Source organism: Anolis carolinensis, chromosome 1 (genome assembly GCF_035594765.1).
Source record: "Anolis carolinensis isolate JA03-04 chromosome 1, rAnoCar3.1.pri, whole genome shotgun sequence".
Classification (NCBI taxonomy): Eukaryota; Metazoa; Chordata; class Lepidosauria; order Squamata; family Dactyloidae; genus Anolis; species Anolis carolinensis.
The window spans coordinates 326758075-326784906 of NC_085841.1; the positions used below are offsets into that span (position 1 = coordinate 326758075).

General features: G+C 37.2%; 1 protein-coding gene across 1 annotated transcript; it reads right to left on the reverse strand.

The window, feature by feature from the left end:
- Positions 1 to 2783: 2783 nt before the first annotated feature.
- On the reverse strand, positions 2784 to 26158 carry mbip (MAP3K12 binding inhibitory protein 1). Its single transcript, XM_003214464.4, has 9 exons — positions 25947 to 26158; positions 14312 to 14431; positions 12423 to 12644; positions 12224 to 12320; positions 10596 to 10661; positions 9044 to 9193; positions 6821 to 6918; positions 4353 to 4391; positions 2784 to 3322 (listed from the first exon to the last, which is right to left on the reverse strand). Exons 1-9 carry the CDS (start codon positions 26076 to 26078, stop codon positions 3218 to 3220), a joined length of 1029 nt encoding a protein of 342 aa, XP_003214512.1. The 5' UTR covers positions 26079 to 26158; the 3' UTR covers positions 2784 to 3217.
- Positions 26159 to 26832: the final 674 nt, after the last annotated feature.

Consider the following 26832-nt stretch of genomic DNA (forward strand, 5'->3'; position numbering starts at 1 on the left):
AGTTAGAAGTGAAAACTCCTCAGTGGTGGTGCAATTCCTTAATTAAAACCAAACAAAGAGATCACTTATGATTTATTAAGGGAAAAAATCTATTACTGTTCTAAACAATGTTAGACAGAATAGTTAATGGTTCAAATTTCCCGAACCACTCATATTTCCTGCTGATGTGAGGGCTGTTCAGAAAGGCACTTCACTTTTTGGTTTATTTATTACAATCCTGCACTTGGCTATATGAAATTAGCCTCCTAGAGATGAACCACTCCTTTCGGGGAAGAACTTGCAACAAAAACAGACATTTCGGTGTAAGACAGTAAAAACAAAACCAAGCAATGTCTTGCATTGCTTCCCTCAGCTTAGCACTTAGGAAGCTTTTAGATAGCAGAAAATGGATTTTGATATTGTATCTGCCAATTTATGTATATGTGCAGAGATAGTTTTTTTTTAAGGGGTGGTAATTGGATTTATATCCTACCTTTCTCCAGGAAGATCATAGGAACAAATGAAATCACATAATCATAAGACAGAACAAGAACAATTATTGAAATAGAATTGAGCATCCAATTTAAAGAAATGGAAAACACAATTGAAAATCCTTAGAAAAGTACAGTACCCAGCTATTAATAAGCCCTGCCATCCTGATCAAATTTTTTAAAATCCTTACTTTTTTATTCAGACAAGTAGGGAACCAATCTGACTTCCCTTGGTGGGGAGTTTTAGAGCTTGAGAGCTGCCAAGAAAGCTCTCTAACAAGATGTCATTGGCAATGTTCTGTGCCCAGGCATCCTCAAACTGTGCCCTTCCAGCTGTTTAGGCCTCCAGCTCCCAAAATTCATGACCATTAAAGATGGCTAAGGCTTTTGTGAATTAGAGGCCCCAAAAGCTGGAAGGCCACAATTTGAATATGCCGGTACTAGCCGAACCTGGCACTTTGCAGATGGGTTGTCCCGTCAACTTGGTAGATATGATGGGAACTGTAGTTCAATCAGTCTGGGGGATGCTCCTAAGGGTTGTAGTCTAACACATGTGGAGAGCACTAGTTTGGGAAAAATAATTATTCTGTTGGGAACATAATTTGTAAAAACTGTCCAAATAATGTCTTAACGGGCACGAACAAGGAACTGAATGCCCTTTTAAATTGTACACATAACAAGGAAAAGTACTGACTTGTTTGTGAAACGTTCTGTTCTGAAATTCTGCAGTGTTCTTGCTATCCTGTTACAGAGATCTGATCTATGCTTTCCATTCTGAGGTATCAAAGTATATACTTGAAGCAGGAATTAGTAATTATCCTCTTTTCCCCCCATCTTCTTTTCACCCCCCTCCTGAGCACTGAATCACTTGTGCAGATTCAGACAGAGGATTCCATTATAGTTATCGGAGAAGTTGGGGGTAGTTGAGTAGGGAAGACTTCTTGTTTATAGAAATTAATAGGAAAAGCTTCAATCTCTGTCATTCATAACAGCCTTAAAATGGAGTGCAGATGTGTACCAACTTAATTAAGATAAAGTATGCTAGCTGCAAAAACCCTTCATTTGCTGTTCACTGAACAAAATATTTTCAGAGGTGGAACGTTGCTGAATAAATATACCTGTGAAAACCACAGCAATCTAAACCTCCTTAGATAATTGGGTAGGGTGATTGCTGTGGGGATCCTTCTACGTTGATATAGTTATACTGGTATGGAGTACACTGTTCAAAAAAATTGTACTCATACCTGCCTTGGTCACGACATTTGACACATGATCCCTTTAGTAGTGAAGGCACTACTTTTAAACTTTCATGTGATATACCAAAACTAACTTCTTTCTCCACAGTTTCCAGTAAAATCTAATTCATTGCTGTGTTTTGCTGAGTGTACAATCTACACTGGAGTATGCAATCTCAAATTGGAACGGAGCCTTTAAAACTACAAAAGAATTGCAGTTTTGTTCTATAGAATCACTGAATAGGGCAAGAGGGAAATTAAAGGCTCCCAAACCCTTTTAAAAATACATTTTCAGTCCATGGTTTGCTAAATCCGCAGATGCAGAAGCTGTTTTAATTCATTTTCTCAATAAGAAAGTAATTCTCCAATAAGAAAAGTATTCCAGACCTTAAGAAAGTCACTCTTTCAACTCGGAGGAAAGCAACGACAAACATCCTCTAAATCATGTCATAAAAACCTCTATGGAAAGGTTTCCATAATTTGAAGCAGACTTGAACAACAGCAAAAATATATTACACTGCAATTGTAGTTTACCTAGTCTGCATGTATTTTTTTTCTACAACATGCCCACTCAGTGTTAATACCCCAAACAATACCAATTAGAACATTCTTTAGAGGAAGGACACCATGGTTTCACTTGGCCATGAACAAAAAGCTCAGCTTTGAAGTTTGTGATGACTATCCATATATACCCCTTTCCATGAAGACCCTCATTGATATAATCATGGCCTTCCATAGAATCACTGAAGACTCATTGTCTTGGTCTTTGTGGAGTTTCACACAGATCCAATGTTGGCATCTTGAGTGAAAGAATCTCATGACAATACTGGGAAGACTTTGGGATTCATATTGCATAAAACTGATGTCAGACCAAATAACACTGGGCATGCAGGACTAGTGATCTCATTCTATGTGACATATTTCACAACCCGTGCTGATTTCCTTCTTGAAAAAGTCACATGGATTTTGCCCCCATGGGCACTCAGTACTAGTTCATGAGCATTCTGTCACCCAAAGACAGGCGGCCTGTCATCCTCTACAAGGAAGCCATTAATCTCATTAAAAGTAGTACCACCACTTGACAGTTATTACAAATCATCTTTATTTTATTACATGTATACTTAGGTTACTTCACAAAGCTATATAAAGAATCACATCTCACACAACCATGTCTAGTTAAAACAGTATTCCATGAGATAATTTTCTGATGCATGGCCATCACATACAAAATGTATAGTTATTTTCATGCAGCCAAAACAAAAGGGTGTTTGTTTTATTAATGGCTGCACAGTCTGTCCTTCCAACAGAAGGGAAGCAATATTTGTAATGCTGTCCGAAAACCTTCTTCATTTGAAGAAACAAAGTTCACTTCTTTTTTGTTTCCGCTAATGATCAGACGAAGCCACAGGTATTGTTTAGTTTCCCTTACCACATTGCCTAGATAAACACTACTCAAAACAGTCTAAAGGAGTTAAGTAAACATGAAGGCTCGCTGAAGTCACATTGCTGTACTCAAAGAAGCTGGTCAACCACCTTGGGCCTCACATCATTTGTTTTTCTCAGCAATGTTTGCTTAAGTGCATTGATCTTCTCATCAAGTTCAGCCAAAGAATAGTCCTGTCATTCAAGAAAAGAAATGAAAGTTTAACATATTTGATGTACTACTTAAATATTAAGCAAAGCATCAGTTTTTAATAAAAGAGGACAATGGGCCAGTTTGGATGCCAACTTGCTAAGTGGTTATTTTGCTTCTTGGCAATGAATGTTTGCAATTTTTTGTTATACTTCGGAAACCGCCCTCAGTTGTCCGGGGAGAGAGAGTGGGTTATAATTGAAGTGTTATTCTTATTATTTATTAAGTAGTTACTTTAATTAACACTAAAAACAGGAAGCTTATTTTCCAGACCATAATATGCACCTTAGTTTCATATTATAGCTAGAAGTCCTATCCTGAACCTGGAGCCCATAATACATGTAGTGAAACTGGAATCTGGAAAGGAAATAAGACTCTGAAGAGGCGAGGATGTTCATTTCTCTGTTAAAAACCCATGCTTTTAAAACAGATTGTTACACCTGAACTGGCTCTGTGACAGCAATCAGGCCATTTAAATGAATGCCCTTAAATATCTAAATGCTGAAAAAGAATTTTTTGGGGACGGAAAAATGACAGTTCAATTTATTGTTAATAAATGATGATGTGGATGGAGAAGCAATATTAAAAACTTAAAATACTTTGAAGGACAAATATTTCAGTAAATAAATTTCACTATTTGATATCTTATTTTAGGATAGAATTGAATACTGCCTATTATCACACTCCTCTATGGGTTGGCATCTGTACAGGTATATTTATATGAAATTCTACTTTCCATTTAGGCTTGATGGTGTAAGATGCAGTCCCACCACTGTTATCTTTCTAGGGAAATGTTGTATAATTTTCCATCCAAACGAGACTATTATTTTTGATTTGGTATCCCAGTGCTATACAAACATGAATTAAGCCATCTAATGTTTTAAATGTATATCGTAAGTATTTTTTGACAAGATTAATCATTGTGGATAGAAATATCCACAAGTAGAAAAGAAGGATCTCTGCCCTAGCAGGTTCAAGATATGGTCTGTCACCCCACCATTCAAATGCACTTACTTGGTTCTGCTGGATTTTCCTTCTTTTGCCAGACAAATTCTATTTAAAATATACAAATAAAACAGGGTTACTACTATTACTATATTTCGAATAAAGAAAAAGTAATACTATGGTAGGGATAAGGAAAATACAACTCTCCATATATTGCTAGACTACAGTTCCCAGCATTTCATACTACAGGCTACACAGTGTTAGAGCTCATGGAAACAGCAGTCTGACAGCTAAGAGTCAGACTTTTCGAACCTATGCCCTTTTGGTACAATAAATCATTTCATCATCATCGGTAAAAGAAGCAACAAATGAGAGCCTGTCCACCTCAGAGACACTTCCATTTTTCATAAAAGGGAAATGAGCAGTGTTTGAGTTCTTCCACTCCAATTGAAATAGGGCATTGCAAGCATTGAGAAAAACTTTCGTACGCATACATCTTTTGCTGAATAGAAAATATGTACACATGTGCCATACATAACTGGTAACCCTTTTTTGTTTTAACAATTGGAATAGTGTGCATGGAACAGTATAGGAACATACACATATACATAAAGGTGAAGACAAAGAGATAAAAATAGGAAACATTCATTTGATTGACAGGCGTTTTGTTTATTTTGAATAATTGGGTGTTTTAAGATTTTGGATTTTGGAAAGGGTTTTTGTTGTTTATAATGGTGAATAAAATGTTTGAGACAAGGCAGTCATAAATTTACTTCTCTCAAAAGTATTTCAAAAAACAATATGACAATTATGTAAGACAATATACTCCCATCGTTGTCATTGCTTGTACTATTTTTTCCTTATGTTTATACTTATCTTTATTTATACCCTGCCTCTCTCCCTGTATTGGTATTCTTATCTCAGTTCTTTAATTCCGGTTGATACTATGGAAGATTAAAGGAGACAAACTAATTTTCTCTCTTTTACTAATGTTGATGGTTCCTGCTGTTTTTGTTGTTTTTTTATTCACTGCTAATAAAGTGGCACAAAAAAGAGATTCCTTACAGTTCTTATAGCTCCAGCTGGAATACAAAACATTAAAAACTATGCTATTAATATACCAACATAATTTTATACCAAACAAAATTGTATAATTTTATCATAATTTGTGTATAGCACAATTTGTTCTTAACTATTGAACTTGTAATAAATAGTAGTAACTAGGTTGGAGTGATCAATGAAAAAAAATGTTTCAATACTCATTACTAAATTAAGGGGGCGTGGAGAATTATTTCTAAAGTCTTTCTAAAATATTGTTAAGGGTCTGTAGCATAACTATAACAATATAACAAATTATTTGTTACCTTTGGTTAAATAATTTTGTATGGGAAGGGAGCCCACCCCCTTTATTTTGCCAGGAAGGAAAAACACAGTCTAACCATCCCCATGCCCATCCAGTCTTTGAAATAGCAACAACAACAATAGGAAATCTACTAGAAAAACTTTGGAGTTACTGCCTCTCAACTTTGCCTACCTCACAGGGTTGATTCAACTCTCAATAATCCCTTTTTATCTCAAAATACCTTGAGAGAACAAACACAGAGAAGGAAGCACAAGGCAGTAAGTGGAATTCTGGGAAATGAAGTTTGGGAAGATGAGGATCCATGTGCCAGAGAATTCAAAAGGCCTGGCCCCAAACTACATTTCCCAGAATTCTGTTGCTTCCCGCATTAAAGCCTCAATGTGAATGTGGTCTCTGCCTTTCTCTCTGGGCCAATCATGTGCGGAGGGGCTTCTTTCTTGCCCATCCATCCAGCCAGGCATCCCTTCCTCCCTCGCTGCCCCCTGTGGGGAAAAATCAGAGCTTCTTCTTCCACTCCAGCCTCACCATCCTCCTCGGGGCCCTCTGGGGGAACCAAACCCATGGCTTTTGGGCGAGAAGCAGCTCCCGCACTTACATAACTCATCCAAAAGTCATAGGTCAGTGTTTTAAATCTTTTTTGCATTGCTGCCCCTCTTATTTTTTAATATTGCTTCGTGTATACTAATCTAACAAATTTGATCCGAAAAACGAATTACAACGTTTTGTACAGCCCTAGCAATAACATTTCCCCCCAATCCACTCATTCAATTTTTTTCTGAATCTCCTTGGAAGAGACTGTTTCCCCTATGCCTTCAAAATAACTAGAGAATTTAAAACTCTACATATATGCCATCATACAATTGACCAAGGGCATTTCAACATTTCTGGTGCATACAAGAGTAAAATATTTAGACTAATGTAAAACAAAAAACTTGGTACAGAACATCTTAAAAACGTAATTATCTCCTGAAACAATGCCCCATGAGCCACCTGCATATAGAACTTCACAGTATGTTGGTAGACCAGCTTTCCTTGATGGATATTATCAAGTGCATGGGACAATGTTGGTTGCAAAAGATGCAAATTTGTTTACCAGACACATGTATGCATCCATATGCACAGATTCAGAAAATATATTATTAAGAACAAGAGACCCAGAATTAATGTTACTCACCATAGCCTGAAAGTACTCAGGAGACATCCCTTCCAGTTCAAGGATTTTATCTTCCAGCTTTTTAATCCTTTGATAAATGTCTTTAGGTACTGGTCTGCCTGTATTATAACAATTACAAAAGCAAAACAAAAAACCCAGAAGATCCATAAGAAAAATAAAGATGGTTAAGGGAATTTTTAAAAGGAAAATGTATTAAGATTCTTTTAATTCAGTCTTCCAGTTCAGATGTGAACCAAGAACTACAAATATATTGTAGAAAAGTATTTGTTTACTTATTCGAGACATTAGCATCCTGTACTTTAGCCAAAAAACTCCTAGACCGGCCAACAAATAGTTAATTCAGTAGTCAAGGCTACATTTAAAAGAGTGGTTCTCAATCTTTGTCCTAGACAGTTTAGTAAATGGTCAGAAATTGTGTTGGTCTTGTAAAAAGGCCCAGAAATACTGGATTCAAATACATATGATGTTGAAAGAAATTGTCAATGCTAAAATTACAATGAAACCAGAATTTTACTTGTTGGGAAAGTTGGATGATTACCTAGAGAAAAAACATAAAAAACTACTATTATATTTAACTACAGCAGCAAGAATCGTCTTCACCCAGAGATGGAAAGACTCAGATATCCCGATGCAAAAAGATTGGCTTGCGAAGATATGTAAGTTAGCTGAGATGGACATACTGACGATGTTGATCAAGGAAAAATCCTTGACCAATCTCAAGAATGACTGGGGTGTATTTACCAACTTTTTACACCAAAGATGGCAAAGAAATTCTACTACTGGTTTTCTGACTTAGAAGAGTGTTATCTAAGGTAGCAAGGGTGGGTATATATAGATATTTTATGGGAATAGTAAATTAGGAAATTAAAACCAACCGGCAGAAGAGTACAATACTTAAATATTAGTTCTTACTGTTCTATGTGTAAAAGGTAAAATACATTCAGCATCAGCTAAGAGCAGGTACATGCAAGTGTGCCTAGTGCTTGGCTACTCTGTTCTGTTGATATCTTGATTTGATGAAAATCTAAGTCAGAAGATCAAAATTCAGACTGTCCATGTAAGTTCTTATTTATTTTCTGAAGGCATTGTTTTCCAAAGCAGAATTAAATTAATGGGTAATCTACACTGATTACAGAGGAAGGAACTGGCAACACCAATACTGAAAATTCCTTGTCTTATGAAATGAATGGGGGCACCATAGATTGACTAAGGACTTGAAGACTGCACTGTTCAGAAATTCTGTATGGATACCTTGGCTGCACTTTCTCTTTCAGAAAATTATATGCACATATTGTGGCCTTCTGCTGCAGGGAGACTGAAGCCAATTAAATTGATTTAATTTTAGACAATGCATTCTCAAGGATCAAGTTGAGATAAAGTACTTTTCATGTCATATCTTCACATGTTAAATATACTTCCCACCATAGAATCATAGAATAATAGAGTTGAAAGAGACCTCATGGGCCAACCAGTCCAACCCCCTGCCAGGAAACAGGAAATCGTACATAGAGTAGGAAAAGAAACCTGCAATAACTTTATTACACCACAAAGCAAGTCCATGGGAAAAGGTTGCCTGTTAAGCAACCTTTCTGGAAAAGTGAATAAAAACAATGAGTGTGTCAGACAAGTAAGGAAACAAGGGGTTCACTGTCCTTTGACCATGAATCTTTCCAAGGAGTAAGCTGAAAGAAATCAGTCTTCCTGAGATCATAGCAAAACGTTAATTTTTTAGGATTACGTTTTGCAAATTTGTTGAGGTAGCTTGGTCAGGTTAGCGGATTCCCTAAATTTTGTCCCCAAAAGTACCCATCCCATAATCTGAGCAAAACAACAGCATGGCATTCACACAGAGCAGTCCAAAGAGACCTTCATGTGACCGCTATTGACACGTACCATGGCTTCTAAACACCAACTGCAGAGCAGTGTGCAAAAGCAGTAAGTTAGATTTAATAAAGGGAGAGAACTTTTGCACAAGAGATTCCTAGAGATATCTGTGGTAGAATGGACAGAGTGAGAAAGCGACAGAGAAAAATGCAGTGCATAGAACCTATTCAACCTGTGAATTAAGCCCATCAGGATTAAAAATAAATTTTTCACCATTCTTCATTTCTGGAAACTTGGGCATAAAGGCTGGTAGGAATATGTTAATGCATTGTTTTACTGCTTTATGATAAAGTAAAAGAACCACAGCATGGAGTTCAGATAGAAATTGTCAGTACAAACCTGTTTGCAACCTCAGATGAGTCTCAATGTTCTGTAGTCTCTCTTCTACAGCTTGATTCCCACAATCTCGGAAGAGGGAATTTTTATGGCAGGACCCATAAGCACTTTCACGTCTAGTCTGAGGGCCATAGGTATTTACAACTCGAGAAACTAGGGATTTAAAAACAATAAAAATAGTATCTATACATATAAAAGGAGATTACATTTTATAATGCGGTTTCATTTTACAGTGCAGTTAATAAAAACAGCAAACAACACTGCAAAATACAACAGTTGGCTTGCCACATTTGCCACTTTCACTTCTATGGACTTGATTATCCACAGATTTGATTAAAATGTTATTTCTAGGAATCTCTGTATCCACCAGTGCAACTTTGTGGCCAACTTTTTAAAGTTATTTTGGAAGACTAGGGAATCCTATAGAAAACACCTCACTTTTTCTTTCTCTCTCTCAGGTTAAAAAAGAGTTTATTTCTTTATTCTCTAATTTTCACTTTCATGGGACTCCTGTGTCCATAATCCCAGGAAATGTGGAAGGCTGGCTGTAGTAATAATAATAAGCATAAGAAATGTAATCAAGGTAGGAAACTACAATGATTAGATACATATTGCCAGTTAAAAGAACATATCATGCTTAATAATCTCAGTCTATGCTTTACCTTTAACATCAAACTGCAATATAATAATAATAATAATAATAATAATAATAATAATAATAATAATAAGTTGTTGAAGTTTATTTATATCCTACCTCCATCTCCCCAGAAGGGGACTCGGGGCGGCTTACAGCAAAATCAAAATACAAGCAATGATAAATATGACACATCAAAGGACAACAACAGAAACTAATAATAAATATACACAATAGGTGAAAAAACACAACTCAGAATTAAAACATCAAATTAAAAACATATTCTACTTTACTATCAGCCATACTGTTTCACTTTATTAAGTTCTGTAGTCGTCACACTTATATTTTCCTTATTCTGTTTCTTGCAGTCTTCATCCTGGTAAGAATAAACACTATCCTATGCTTCTGTCCATTGTCCTTGTCAGATGTACTTTTTCATCTCATAGTCTACCCACTATAAACTACAGAGCTGATCATGTCTTTAGCATTGTAAATTAAGCTTCTATAAAACACTAGATTGTTTTGAACGGTGTGTAGATTCTAAAAGAATCTGATGCTAGGTTTAATAGATCAGATCAACTTGTCATTCATGCATAAGAGCACTACTTAACAGGAGTATCAGATTCACAGAGTTAACGGCCCAAATATAAGGCAGTTTTCACTTCATTCTCCAACTGATTATTCTGGCTAAGATAACATAAAGGTAGTCCCTCAATATTTCATGTTGAACTGGGTTATTTAATTACAACATTTGTAAGCACTGGATAATATTAATTAAATTAAATGTATCTGTCAGTTGGTACCATGTTGTTATTAAGTTACTAATACTAGAAGAATATAAATGAAAATATATAAATGAAATGAGACAATTTATTCCACTCATTAACTACAATGACAGATATCACAAACTGTAGCACTTACCCTTCACGTGACTTTTGAATCCTGGATATGGCGTGAACACTGCATCAGTCCTAGCACAGCTGTTTTCTAAGATTTAAAAAAAAAATCCTTAGTGCAGACATTTAAGATGCCTTAAATTCATTCTAAAGTCTCACAAACAAGGCCACTGACCAAAATTTAGTATTTAAGTAGATGCGGGAAGGGAGATTTCGCCAAAGTATTTTCCAAAGACACCTGTTTCAATAAAAAAATGCAATTTGGTGGAATCCACCACCAACTAAAAGGCAAACAATGAAGGGAGTATCTCCCATGCAATCTGTTCCATGCACAATCTTCCAGGTCTAAAAAAACAGAGCTCATTTAATGCAAAATATTATCAGACTTTTTTTCTCCATTAATGATGTAGATGAAGCTTTTTGGGCAAAGAGAAAAAAATCACAATTTGGACAAGATCCATAAACCAAAGGTTCCCCTCTCAGGATTTCTCAATCTAGCACTCTTCATTTATTTTGGAGAACTTCCATAATCTCTGACCACTATTATGTATGGAACTGATGGGAGGCGCAATCTAAATGACCTGGAGAGTAATCTGTTGGTGAAGACTGGCTGGAATTTTAAGAGACCTCAGAGGATGAAAATTTTTATCAGGCTTTCTCCCTTGCTGTTCCAGTAACATCTTCATTCTATGCTTGAATAAGCTTGTCTTTCTCCTATGTACACTATAAATACATTGTAGGAAGGAATGATAGATTTGGGAAACAACTAAAAATTTCAATATCACAAAGCAGTAAGAAAGCTTTGTAAAAGTAGTATTCTCAAATTAGCTTGAGAACATGCAGCTAGAAATATGCAAGAAAGAAAAAAATTGAGAACAATTATTGTATAATATGTGAACTGTTTGTGGAATAATTTTGTCATCATAGTTTCCCAAGCTATTCCTTTCAGAACATATGTGTGTACTTATTGCTCCTATAGTTTATTTCTTATGCTCACTTATTTGTATATTACTTTAACTAAGCATTCGATCCCTTTTACAAACAATTCATAACAATTCTTCACTATGTAGTTTGGTCTGTTCAGAAGCTTCCCTAAGTTCCACTGGGTTTTCCGAGGATTGTCTTTTTAAAAAGAAAAAGAGAAAAAAGGAAGCATAATTAGGGACAATCACTCTATAGCTTTTCTTGATCATGTATATAAATTAATATGAAATCAGTGTCCAATATTTAGTAAACCTACATCTTGGATTAACTGTTCTACAATATTTAGATTGCATAAACTCAAATTATGAAACTGAATATGATATTATTAAAATATTAAAAATAGAATTTTAAAGTAATCACAGAAAAACAAATCTGTGTGAATAGCTATATAATAATTGCTTTTATAGTATTGTGTCAGTTATCCTGTACTATTCTACTAGAGTTCACAGGAGTATTACACAAAAAGAACTATATATGGGGGAAAGCTTTTTACGTGGTCATCCAGATGGAAGATTCCTCATTTTGCTTAACTAGCATCTTTTACATTGTTTAAAGACAATTTGGCTGTTTGCTTTCCAACAATTTATAAAAAAGAGCTGTGCAAAACTAAGGAGTATTAATCATGCATAAAAGACTTTAAAAAATTAAAGCTCAACAAGGATAAGCTACCTTGATTACAATCAATAACATTGCAAAATTCTCTGACGTTGTTTTCATTGATCTCAGCTTGCTTCCTTTCAATGAAGGCTGATATTCGTCTTTCAATCTGTAGGTAACAGAACAACTTTTCTTTAGTTTTCATTATTGCTATTTAAAATCAAAGAATGGTGTAAGCTAGAAGAATGGTAGTGTCCCAAAAGTCACTTACTTCAGCTTTCCCAGCTTTTATCTGGACTACTTCTGGGTCAAAATCAAAATGAGTTTTTTTCAGGTTTGCAGAATCGCAGGCTGTGTGTTTCTCTTCTATGTGCACATCTTTATCTATTACATTTGAATCAACATCACACTTTGTGCATTCTGTCTTATTGGAATCGTTAGTGGCTGTGGCGTTTTCTGCTTTAATCAAAGACTGGAGTTTCTCTATAAATGGCTAAGCAAAAGAGAAAGAAAAAAGAAGACTTAACCTAACCCTTTTAAAATCTTTCAAATCATTGTAAAGATTATATGCTACCAGCATTAGGATATGTCACTAAATGAAATGAGAGTTAAAATACAGCATGTCCAAGTATCATTCTACCTGTCATCAGTGCTTTTTACTAATCTATATACTGATCTGTACCCTTTTTAGAGGGTCCAAATTAGCTAAACACATCTGACTGCTACTGAGATGTTTTGCACCAAATGAAACCAGAAACCCTTTTAATAAGTAATTAGAACATTAAACCTAAAGGATTTTTGCTCCTCAACAGGAGAGCCAAAACTTTCATTTTGTTAAAGCTCTTCCTTTTCACTACTTCACTGAAAGCATCTCCACTTGAAACAGCAGTCACCCAAAATGCATGAGAGGATATACAAGCACTGAACTCCAGATCATGCACTTCTCCTAACATCCAATACTTAGAGAAGTAAAATAAATATTCCTTATTCTATTTTTAAATAGTTCAATCCTTTACATTTTACATACAAACCAAGAAATATAGGAAAAGACACAACGGCACTGCTGAATTGCATTTTTGAAAGTATCTGCATTAAATGACAAGCCAAATAATGACTTGGGAAAAACAGTACTTGCAAAGCAAGTAATGATAAAGAATTAAAATGATAAATATATCTAATATAGGCTATTCCTTTGTTTCTATTGATGCTACTAGATATTTAAAAAAGAAATGGCAAGATAATATCTTCCAACTACAAAATTTGTTTTTCACATTGTGAGCAATGGCATTGCAGCCTTTTTGTGCTTGTTATCCGAAACGTTCTTATTTTTTACATTTATTTTATATTTAATGGTATGCATTGTTTGTATTACAATGATAATATAATCAATTTCAAATTCTTACTATACAAGCCTCACAAGAATATATGGGTGGTGAACCAAAAACATTCATCCACCTTTCTATCTTCTTTTTTCTCCAATGAGGATTGCATAGTCAATGCTGCTGACAGATTATACCCTAATTAAATAGAGAAGCAATTTAATTACAGATATATTTTCATTTTTGTGTTGATCTGATGACTGATCTGACACCAAGAAATGACACAAGTAGTAGAAGTTAACATTAATAAAGGTTAAAAAATGTCAAACAAAAGTGATATAATGCTGCAATTGGTTACTTCGCAAGATGAAACATTAAATGTCTAAGAAGTTACTTAAACAAAATCTGTGCGGGAAATATGGTTAATTGCAGATACACACACCAGGATGTATCCTGCTGGGATAATGCCACTTCTTGATCCACTGAAAGCACTCTACAAACCGCAGAACTCACCCAACGCATGGAATCATTATCATAGCATGACACACACCTGCCGTGTTATTGCTTAATTATAACCTGCCACAGATGGAAATGCACTGCATTTACAATGGAAGAGCAGAAATCAACGGGGCTACCTAGTGCAATCTACTTAACCCAGAGTAACTTGTAATGCTATTCTCACAACTCTTCTAGGTAGCAGGGTGGGTATTTTTTAAAGCTCTCTGGGGAGCACAGTAGAATGGTTTTCCTACTCAGTAGCCTAGAGGTGATTTTTTTTGCTTTTAGTGATATATTTGAGCAACTGGGTTTTAAAAAAAAATACCCAAGAAGAAACCTTTACCTGTAATGCTGAAATATGCTGCTGCAGAACAGTAATGAGCAAAACGGGCTGAACTGGTGATGCTCCTTGAAGTTTGTTCCAGTCCACATTAATTTTCACCACATCTTCTCCAAGATTAATCTTCAAAAGCCAAATAAACCAAGTCACAACACAGCTCCAATGTGAATGCCTTGACAATCACACAAAGAGCTTAAGATCTAATGAGAATCTCCTTTCAGTAAAACTGAAGGACAGCATTACTCGACAGTATACACTATAGCCGCCTTGAGTCCTATATTGGGGAAAAGGTGGGATAAAATCAAATAAATAAATAAATCCATATAAAATAAATAAACAGTCCATTAAAGCCAGCAGCCTGCTTCTCAGTGTCTAAACTGAACCCAATGAATATCCAAACCAGACCTTGAAGAACAGAGCCACAACCCTCACAAATATTTCATTGGCTAGGAAATTTCGGGAATTAGTCCAAAAAAGGAACTTTCAGCTTAGGTTAGTATAGAATCATAGAATAGTAGAGTTGGAAGAGACCTCATGGGCCATCTAGTCCAACCCCCCGCTAAGAAGCAGGAAATCTCGTTCAAAGCACCCCCGACAGATGGCCATCCAGCCTCTGCTTAAAAGCCTCCAAAGAAGGAGCCTCCACCACAGTCCGGGGCAGAGAGTTCCACTGCCGAACAGCCCTCACTGTGAGGAAGTTCTTCCTGATGTTCAGGTGGAATCTCCTTTCCTGTAGTTTGAAGCCGTTGTTCCGTGTCCTAGTCTGCAGGGCAGCAGAAAACAAGCTTGCTCCCTCCTCCCTATGACTTCCCCTCACATATTTATACATGGCTATCATGTCTCCTCTCAGCCTTCTCTTTTGCAGGCTAAACATGCCCAGCTCTTTAAGCCGCTCCTCATAGGGCTTGTTCTCCAGACCGTTAATCATTTTAGTCGCCCTCCTCTGGACACTTTCCAGCTTGTCAACATCTCCCTTCAGCTGCGGTGCCCAGAATTGGATACAGTATTCCAGGTGTGGTCTGACCAAGGCAGAATAGAGGGGGAGCATGACTTCCCTGGATCTAGATGCTATACCCCTATTTATGCAGGCTAGAATCCCATTGGCTTTTTTAGCTGCCGCATCACATTGTTGGCTCATGTTTAACTTGTTGTCCAAGAGGACTCCAAGGTCTTTTTCCCACATACTGCTGTCTAGCCAGGCGTCCCCCATTCTGTATCTTTGCATTCCATTTTTTCTGTCGAAGTGAAGTATCTTGCATTTGTCCCTGTTGAACTTCATTTTGTTAGTTTCAGCCCATCTCTCTAGTCTGTCAAGATAGTTTTGAATTCTGCTCCTGTCTCCTGGAGTGTTAGCTATCCCTCCCAGTTTGGTGTCGCCTGAAAATTTGATGATCGTGCCTTCTAACCCTTCGTCTAAGTCGTTAATAAAGATGTTGAACAGAACCGGGCCCAGGACGGAGCCCTGCGGCACTCCACTTGTCACTTCTTTCCAAGATGAAGACGACGCATTGGTGAGCACCCTTTGGGTTCGTTCGCTTAGCCAATTATAGATCCACCTAACCGTACTTTTGTCTAGCCCACATTTTACTAGTTTGTTTGCCAGAAGGTCGTGGGGGACTTTGTCGAAGGCCTTACTGAAATCCAGGTATGCTACATCCACAGCATTCCCTGTATTGACCCAACTCGTAACTCTATCGAAAAAAGAGATCAGATTAGTCTGGCATGACTTGTTTTTGGTAAATCCGTGTTGATTATTAGCAATGACCGCATTTGTTTCTAAGTGTTCGCAGACCACTTCCTTAATGATCTTTTCCAGAATCTTGCCTGGTATCGACGTGAGGCTGACCGGATGGTAATTGTTTGGGTCGTTCTTTTTTCCCTTCTTGAAGATAGGGACCACATTCACCCTCCTCCAATCTGCTGGGACTTCTCCCATTCTCCAAGAACTCTCGAAGATAATTGCCAGTGGTTCTGAAATAACTTCTGCTAGTTCCTTCAATACTCTTGGATGTAGCTGATCTGGCTCCTTGGTTATCCAAAAATAAATGACAACTTCCAAAATTTATGCCTTTCATGCTCACTGGGGTGGCAATAAAAAAACTTCAGGAAATCACCTGTGGTTTTACTTCCCAGTAGCATACAGTGGTATACAGGCAGTCCCCAAGTTACAAACATCCAATTTACAAATCTGAAGGACATTTGAGGCCGCTGATGAGACAACAGGAAATGAGAGAAATCTATTCCTGGGAAGGGAAATTCACTATTAAAAGAGTTATCATGGGGAAAAGGTGTCTCAACTGAAGCTTTATCACAAATTCTTATTTCCACAACAAGCCAAAATTTTCAAAATTCAATTATCTCAGGGACATAAAGTGAGGTTAAATCTTCTGAACAGGGGCACAGATAGCAAAACCAACACCACATGAGTATTAACAAATCCCTATGCTATCCAAAGCTAGTTGGATAGATAGTATGGGTGTGCAATATTTTTGTTAGTCATAAGTTGTATCAGATTTGTTACATTTGTACTTACGACATGATATCTGATGCACAGGCATGGCCCGTACCAAAAACTTACGAATCAAAACTTATCCAATACTTTTTTGTCTGCATTACACTGCAATACTTTTCCCATTTGTAAATCTTGGAAGCCTCCCAAAGTCAGTTCCACTTTCAGTGCAAGGAAGCAAAGCAAAGCCAAAACGGATGCCTTTCCTCGTTAAATTAATGGCCTCTCGGAATTAGGAGAGGGAAGCAGCAGTGAGAAAGCAGAGTTCGCCGGGAAAAGAAGCACATAATTCTGTTAAATGTAGTTTGGGAAGGTGAGGAGCCCTATGCCAGAGAAATCAAAAGATCATGCTCTAAACTACATTTCTCAGAATTCTGATCAGTATCAGAAAGTCTCAATCAGGATAGGGGAAAGCCCCCATGGCAGCAGCCTGCCAGAGTTCCAAGAAATTATTGAATCTGCAAAGGGGAGGACAAACTAAGACTTCTAGTAAGTAAATAGCTGGGCTGGGTTGGGAAGAAATCCCTAAATGGAAGGTCTACTAATATGAGAAACATTCAATGAGATAGCTGTTGTGGCTTTTAATTAAAAAAAACATTTTGTCAATACTTTAAAAAAAAAATCCCTAAAATCAGTAGATGTATGAATATTTCTGAAAATTAGGGGGAAATGATCCCGTTATCTTGTGTCACTGTATAGAAAATTCAAAGAGATAGCTTTTGTAAGTTTTTTTAAAAAATAATTGTTTATGAAAACTTTTAAAATTCCCCAAAAACCTGTGGATAACTGAAACATTCTGAAACTTGATGGGCTAACAATAGTAAATGTATTCTACCATTGTAGCATGTTTCACCCCAATAGATATAAAAATGAGAGATAAAGGAGCTCCTGAGGTTTCCCCACTTGTGCAATTATTATAACGAAAAAGTAATGAAATTTCATTACTCTCGTTATTGTAACGAAAGTTTTACTAACTATACTTTGGAAACACTTTAGTAATGGAATGCAAGTGGATCCTAATTATTTTGAAATGACTTTTGTAACTTTTTTATCAATCATACATGATTAATAGATATATATTTGGCTGGAGTTAGACTTTTAAAATGTACCTGTTCCAACTTGTGTACAAACTCAACTGAAGAACAAACGTTCATAACCTATCTTGTTTGTAACTTTGAGACTGCCTTTATTGCCTTATTATTTAAAAGGTTCTGTACAGGCATCTTTATTGGTATCCACATGCTGGTCTTTTTCAATCAAATGTCCTTCAGATATGTTGAATTATAGTTCCTGATTTCCCAGATGTATGAGCAGTCAAGTTTCTAACGTATGCCCTAATAAGAATGTAGAACAGTTATCCACAATTTGGCACATTGGTGTCTCTTCCCTGATGCACTTCTGGTTTTAGAAAAAGAACATTTTAACTCTAGAACAAGTCACATACTTTGTTTTAAAGAATTTCATTTTCTATAGGGTTCTGAGATTATTTTCTCTAAAACAAAGTGTGGACACCTTGCAAACTTCACTTTAAAATGGATTTAATTTTCTGTGAAATACTCTGAGCATCTCAAACGGGGCTATATCTGCTGCACAACCTTCAGGTTAGGTCTTTTTTCCATAACTGTACCTCTGAGCATGAAACTGGAGCTGGTAGACAATGATTATTTCTTAGAATAAATAATCCCCATCATCCACCAAATAAATCACATTTAAAACTAACATCAAAATGAAGCAGCAATACTGGAATAGTATCATGTCCCTGCTCCAGATTCAATGTAACCTCCATTTCAGTGAGAAGAAGGAAAAGAAGGAAGACAACATTATCAGATGCCCAGTCCCTGCAATAGTTGTTGCATATTTTATTAAAGTTGGGACCTACATAAGTAACTCTGATCAAAACGTTTTAATTAGTGTGCAGAACTCTTGAGTGAGCGGGGTTTTTTTCCCCCCATTTAGGGATTAGAAAATTTCTAAGAGCTTAAATCTCCTATGAAAACAAAAAAATTGACATCAGTATTAGTAGTAAAACAATGTCAATCCAAGAAAATCCCAATTTATATCCCATTTCAAGTCATGAAATTCACTTGACCCAGTCACTTTCTGTTAGCAAAGAGTCAATTAGAGGGTTATTACAAGGACAAAATGAGAGCTATGCATTCTACCATAAGCCTCTGAAAGCAACATTATGATATAATGTAATTAAAAATATAATTTATAAAGAAACATAACAGGGCAGTAGAGTATCTGCAATCTCCAAATCGCTTTTCTAAAACAGAGTTTCACTGAATTTAATAAAACTTGCCTCTTTTAGCATTTCATTTGTTTTAGATTTTTTTTTTCTTTTATTATCATAGAGAAGCTTATTTTCATTTTTCTCCCAAACAAGAGAATGATCTATAAGTTAATAATGACTGGCCACTGTGTTTTCTGAAACTCAAGTGACAGACCACTGATTTTTCTCCAGTATGTGCTGCTAGGTGTAATCTCGGTCCCAACCTACCAATGATTCAGCAACATCGCCTTTAAGTTTTGACTTTCTCTGTTCTTCGCCTGCCCCCCTGCTTTTAAAAACCATCTACAGTAGTAAGACCTGAATAAACTCCAATAAGTGCATATTTATAAGGCATGTTGATTGTTCCTAATAAGCGTATTCCCAGCTGTAGAGTTTGTTTTAATTAAGAAACTATGCAGAGTGAAGAAGAGATATATATAAAAAGATTTCCATTGTTTTATTTCCTTCCCTTTAAGGGTATGGACCTTATATTTTTAATAGTCCTTTCAGGGCACCAACTCTGTATAATTTACATGGGAGTAATTTTGTCAAATTCACCAGGATGTACATCCGAGAAGAAATACCTAGGACTGTGACACCACTTGTGAAATTTATTTTTAATCTTTACTGAATATTATTATTTTTATTCAAGTTAAGCAATGCCCTCTTGTAATGTTATTTCAGTTATGGGGGACAGGGGCTGAGACTGAGACATATCCAAGACCATAAAATAAACTTTGAACATGCATTTCCTAGATCTAAATGCAATCATTTATCCATTGGAGAACACATCTCTTCAAACTGCCCTCCCAGGTCAAGGGTGTTAAACTCATTTTCATTCAGGGCTACCTTACACCAGCCTTAAATTTGCCTTCAAAGAGCTATTGAATTCATAGACAGATAATCCATGGATACAAAGGGACAACTATATATATATATATATATATTACATAGTGGTCAGTGCTCTTCAGTTGGGTCCCAAGATGTTATTGAACAACAATTCCCAATAGCATCTGAGGGGTTGGGAAAAGGTTATAGGAATGTTAAAGTCAGATATCATCTCCATAAGCCTTGTATCCAAATTAAAACTTCACTACTCCAAATAAACAGAACTGCAGCCTTCCAGATGTTACTGTATCATAATTCCCATCAGCTCTAAAAATATGTAATGATGAGGAATACATGTTGCGCTAGAGCCCTGAAACACCTTTATACCACAAACCAAACTCTGTCCAGGTAATCAAGTAAGTAAAAGTATATTAAGAGAAGAGTATATAAAAATAAGCAAATCTAAAAAGAAGAAACAAAATGTAAACAGATCTCCAAGATGGCCAAGATTTCAAAACCTTTTCAAAAATAGTCTCAAGAGTCAATCCTCAGACATATCCATAAACATGATAACATGAATCCAAGGGAGGGCAACCTATGCCACATATGAAACTAGAACCAAGAACAAACTTGGAAACTTGAATACAAAAACGTAAGACCCAAGAACCGAGAGCTGTTCACCTGAATGCGAGGTTGCTCTCACAAAGGATTGTATCAGCAGAAAACCACTTAAGAGCCCTCAAACCCTCCCATGACATCATTCCTCACACACCTGCTTTTCCTCTCCTTATCTCTAAGTCACTGGGGAAAGCAAGTCTATCTCTGCTGTATGCTCTGCCTCCGAAGTTCCAAGCGCCTTGATCTGGCCAAACATTCATCTCTCACATTTCTGTCAACCTGCACTTCTGGCAGATTCTCATGAGAACTGATATCACTTTCGCCAGTCTCATAGGAACTGCCAGAAGATTCCAAAACAACTCTCTCCAGGCCACTTCTATCGTCCTTTGGGCCTTCTAAATCTATCCTAGTACCCCCTTCCTCAGGTTCTGAGCACTCAGAATCTGACTAGGCTACAACAATACAACCCAAGCCTTAAAACAAGTGGTTCTTATCCTTTCCAAGTAAAGGCTATAAAATTCAAAACTTACGTGTGTAGGTGTGTATATGTACACATGAATATAAAAACCTTGAAGCCATGCATGAAGATATAATTACATTTTGTAAATGTTTATACATATTTTTCTCCTTCCTTAAAATATACAATAGACTTGATTTGGAACGTATCCCTTATTCTTTTCCAATGAGCTACGAGCATCTGCCAGTCACACACTTTCTGGTACCATACAGTTCAGAAGGGAGATTTTTTTTAAAAAAAATCAAGTGATGAAAAGAAATGATACTCATAGTTTTATGGCTTCAAAAATCTGTGAGCTTACATTGCATGGTAGTAATTATTCTGTTAAAATGATAGACAAATGGTAGCAAAAAGTTCTGGCCCAAACGGTTCTGGCCCAATTTACTTGTCCGAACGTATCTCCTCCTATGAGCCAGCAAGATCCCTGAGATCATCTGATGAGGCCCTGCTCTCAATCCCACCTGACTCGCAAGCGAAGTTGGTGGGAACGAGGGACAGGGCCTTCTCAGTGGTGGCTCCCCGGCTGTGGAACACCCTCCCCAGAGATATTCAACAAGCCCCAACCCTCCTGGGTTACAGAAGAGCTGTAAAAACATGGTTATGTGCTCAGGCTTTTAATGAATAAATGACAAAGACGACATGGACCGACTTATGGCCAAAGCATGAGGTTTCTTGGACTAATGAATTTAAATTTTTATATTGTATTTTAATAGTTTTTAATTGATTGTATGTATTGTTTGTGATTTTTAACTATGTGTAGGCATTGAATTTTTGCCAACTGTTGTAAGCTACCCTGAGTCCCTTCGGGTGAGAAGAGCAGGATATAAATGTTGGAAATAAATAAATAAATAAATAGAAAAAGTTGCTGTGGTAAAAAAAACCCTGGTCATCTACAACTCTTCTCTGATCTTACAAATTCAGAGCTGTATCAATCAATCTGCAATGTGGTCTTCCTCTTTTCCTACTGTCTTCATATTTACCAAGTGTTATCTTACCCAATATGTCATGTTGTCTCATGTTAAGTACATTATCTCAGTTTAGTCATTTGGGCTTAAAATGACAGCTCTGGCTCAGTTTGATCTTGGATCCATTACACTGCCCTTCTGGCAGGCTATGCCATTTATAGAACACATTCTCCCAGCACCACAATTCAAATGAGTCGATTGTCATTCTGTCAACTATCTCCACTGTCCAGATTTCCCTTACATACACAGAAATCAGAAATACTATAGCACAGATGATCCTGATGTTGTTATTCAATGAGAGCTCTTTACAATTAAGTATTCTTTCAATCTCCTTCTACAATTGCCTCATAAATCTTAATATTTTCCAATTCATTGATTAGATGCTCAATTTAGACTGATATCTAAGAATAGATAATCTTTGTGAATTTCAATGTCTTCATTATACACTTCAATATAAACCACCTAGTCATTTTTGTTTTGTTTTCTCCATATTTGACTATAGCACTGTTTTTGCACTTCCTTTCTTCCACCTGTCCAAGTCCAAAAGTAATATGGTCTTTTCTAAAAATAATACCGTATGGCATCATCTGCATTTATTTTAAAGTAATTCACAATGGTTTATGACTTACACTGTCAAAAGCTTTCTGTAATATTGAAAGTGCAGGCAGATTTTTTCTGAAATTCTTCAGTACACTCAATTAGACAATGTGTATTTGCAACATGATCTTTAGTGCTTTTTCATTTTCTGATTCTAACCTGGACATCTGGCATTTCCATTTCATATACAGTAAAAGTATTTGTTGCAAAATCTGAAGCTTCACTTTGCTTGCATGGAAGTTAGTGTAATGGTATCATTATTATTACAGTTCTTATGTTGCATTTCTTGGGGCCTGGAATGTACGCAAAACGTTTCTAGTCTGTAGGCCGTTATTGTGTTTTCCATATTTGTTACAATGTGGGTGGATTCTGCAATATAGCCCAGGCATGGGCAAACTTCGGCCCTCCAGGTGTTTTGGACTTCAACTTGGAGTCCAAAACACCTGGAGGGCCAGAGTTTGCCCATGCCTGGTATAGCCTGAACGACCATATTGGTATGCCATATTTTCCAGGTGTATCACTTATCCCAAGTGCTTTGACAGCAGCTTTCACTTTGTTTCTTCATCAACCCTCTCTTCTATCCTTTTCTTCTTCAACAATTTTTCATTTAAAGTAATCTGTAATTCTTTCATTTTTCTGTATAGTTCTTCGATTAATTAATTTTATTTTTTTATTTTGTTCTGATCATATTATGTATTTTCCAATTGATAATTAAGGATCTGTACCCTTAAATTTGCCTTTGACCTCTTGGATCTTTGGAAGAGATTTCTAATTCTTTTGTTTGCACTAATTATTGTAACAGTTATTATACTGCTAACAATAGCAGTCAGAATTTTTTTGTCAACTTTTCCTTTTGTTTTTCATCTGTCCTTTACTGCTTGAAGAGTTGCATTGATTAGGCATTTCTTTCCTCTTGGCTATAGAGAAGTTTCTTGCTTTTCCCCACTCATAATGTCTCTGGTTTCTGTCCAGAATTCTGGTTCATTACTCATTAGATTAAGTAATAAAATTATATTACTGGCATGTGTTTAAATTCTTCAAAGTATTTAGACTGTATTTTATCATTATAATTTAATGCAGTTTATTAAGTTTGCTCTAATTTTTTCTATTAGCAGTTAATGCCTATTGTCACAATCTGTTCCTAATATGGTTTTTGCTGACAGAATGGGGCTTCTCCATTTTCTGCTTCCAATAATACAATTTTTAATTTCATATTAGTGATCCAATTATGTACATGTATAAATCTTTTCAAATGCCTAAAGAATGTCTGCGATAACAAAAACGGTCCCTTTCCTGCTTCGTTTTTAAAAATTCTAGGCCAACAATGCTTGGTTTTTCTCTTTTTCTTCCCTCTGAGATTCAATCACCTATGATCAACATGTTTGATGGATTTATTCCTGGATGCCTACATAGGTAGCATTGATTTTTTTTATTTCTTCTACCACTAGAATTGGGAGCATAAAGTTGGATTAAAATTATTTTGATGGTTATTCCATGAAATACTTAGTCAAACTTTGCATTATATTTCCTGATTGCTTTTGCTATATCACACTTCATTATTAATTCCATCTGATTTCTAAGATGATAATTTCCTGAATAAACCATTATGTAATTATTGGATTGAACATTCCTGTTAACTTTAGCTCCCTCACACCAGCTACAGGTTGAGCATCCCCTATCTGAAGTATTCCAGAATCCCAAACTGTCCATGTGGGTGGTTGACATGGTACATAAGACTATTTGTATAAGACATATACAAAACAACAATGAATTTTGTGATTAGACTTGGGTCTTATCTCCAAGATATCTCATTATGAGTATGGTAGTATTGCAAACACCAAATAAAATCTGAAACACAGAACACTTCTGGTCCCAAGCATTTCAGACAAGGGATACTTAACCTTTTATTACAAGGTTTGTATTTCCCATTTCTTGTACAATTTCTAGCTTCATTGATCCATTCTGCTCACAGTTCATATTTTTATAAGATGCCTTGTGAAACTTCAGTTTCCTTTCTAGCACAGTTAGGCTACAAGACTGGTCACCTCTGCAAAGTGATGATGCCCAGGGAGACTGATATAATTTCTTTTAAAAAACAAAAACAAAACTAGAACTCAAAACTCCATCAACTGCTGCCAGACAGGGAGGATGCAACTTTGAATTAAGATAATTCTGAACCTTTGCATGGCCATGAACCCACTGGATGTTCATTGGCAAGTTGCACACTCTCAGCCTCAGAGAAAGTGAAGGGCAAACCTCTCCTGAACCAATAGTGATAAGAAAAACCTGTGATAAAGTCACTTTAGGGCAGTGGTTCTCAACCTGTGGGTCCCTAAGTGTATTGGCTTACAACTCCCAGAAATCCTTGCCAGTTTACCAGCTGTTAGGATTTCTGGGTGTTGAAAGTCAAAACATCTTAGAGTTTCATTTGGCCAAAAATGGCTTGGGGGCACATGGCAACAGCCACCCTTGAAAAACAGACTATGGCCCCATCTACATTGGACATTTAATGTAGTTTGAGACTAGCTTCAAACTGCAGCTGCCAGACAACAAACTCCTGCGAAAGTGCGTGAAGGAAAGCCCGTAATGTGCATTATTATCCAGGCCTCAAATTGGTTCCAAAAATTCCTATGTAATCATCTGCACAGCTGAAACCAGTGTCTTCAATATTGGCTTGAAACTGCATTAATTGGTGAGTATAAATGAGGCCAACTACACTATAGAATTAATGCAGTTTGACATCATTTTGACTGCCCTGACTCAATGAGAGTTGTAATTTCGTGAGGTTACAGCACTATATGGCAGAGAGGGCTGGACACCCTTTGAAACTATAACTCCCATGATACCATAACATTGAGCCACGACCGGTTGAAGTAGTGTCACACCACATTCGTTCTATAATGTAGATGCCCTTTAATGTAATGCGCTTCCCACTTCCAAACTGCATTATATGGCAGTGTATATGGGCAAACATGGGCCCTCCAGGTGTTTTGGACTTCAACTCCCACAATTCCTAACAGCCGTCCGTCCAAAATTCCTAACAGCCTGAAGTCCAAAACACCTGGAGGGCCGAAGTTTGCCCATGCCTGGGATATCCAGTTAAATCGTGGGAAGAAGGCACTCGAACTATTAGCTAGAATACAGTTTTAAGGAAACTCCTTTTGCAAATCAAGCAAAGAGGGTCTGGGGCATCTTTAGAATGAAGCCTGTTGCACTCCCTGACCGAGCAAACCACACTGGAAACCTCCCCCCCTCTCGCAACTTCCAGCCCGGCCGCCCTTTCCGCGGCCTCAGCCTGTTCTCTCTCCCTGGGCTCCCCTCCGCCCACTGACCTCCTCCGCCAGCCGAGGCAGCACACGCAGGGAGTCCCTCAGGATCTCTCGGAGCGCCTCTTCGGAAGAGCCCCCCGTCCTCGCGAAGGCCTCGGCTTCACCAGAGCAGCTCTCTTCCCCGGCGGACGCCATGACAGCCGCTCAATACAAACACAACCCTCGCCATACCTCGCCCCGCGGATGTGGTCGCACACGGATGACGACAGCGCTCCCTCTGCTCCAAGAGCCTGCCTTTGGCTCCGCCCCCAGACGTAAGATTGACGGCTAGCGTGGACTCCGGCAGGTTCTGAAGGCCCTGGTTCCCGGAACGCACATGCGCGGGAGAAGTTGGGCGCTCTACTGCAGCAGAATGAATGTACTTTGACGCCGCTTTAACTTCCACGGCTCAATGCTATGAAATCATGGGAATTGCAGTTTTGTAAGATAATTAGCCTTTACCACCTTTTAATGGGTGCATCTACATTGCAGAATCATTGCATTTTGACTCCACTTTAACTGCCATGGCTCAATGCTATGGAGTCTTGGAAGTTACAGTTTGGTGAGGCACCAACACTCTTTGCAAAAGAAGGCCAGGCAGGAAGCAGCCAAGCTTTGAAGCTGCAAGGCCATTCAATGCTAATTGCAACATTCACACTTGCCTCAAGCAGACAAGAGTTTTCTCCCACCCTGGACATCCCATAGATATGTAAACCTCACTTGCCTAGTTTCCAACAGACTTCACAACCTATGAGGATGCCTGCCATAGATGTGGGCAAAACGTCAGGAGAGAATGCTTCTGGAACATGACCATACGACCCAGAAAACTCAAAGCAACCCAGCGATTCGTGCCATGAAAGCCTTCGACAATACAAGGCCAAACAGCTTGAAATACTACAACTCCAAGGAG

Bases quoted from the DNA above. Each gene is read 5' to 3' on its own strand.
- mbip (XM_003214464.4), bottom strand. From the start codon at position 26,078: ATGGCGTCCGCCGGGGAAGAGAGCTGCTCTGGTGAAGCCGAGGCCTTC. The intron at 12,321-12,422 runs GTAAGTGACTTT...TGTTACCTACAG, and splicing joins TAAAAGCTGGGAAAGCTGAA to ATTGAAAGACGAATATCAGC. The intron at 4,392-6,820 runs GTGAGTAACATT...TATTTTAAATAG, and splicing joins CTGAGTACTTTCAGGCTATG to AATTTGTCTGGCAAAAGAAG.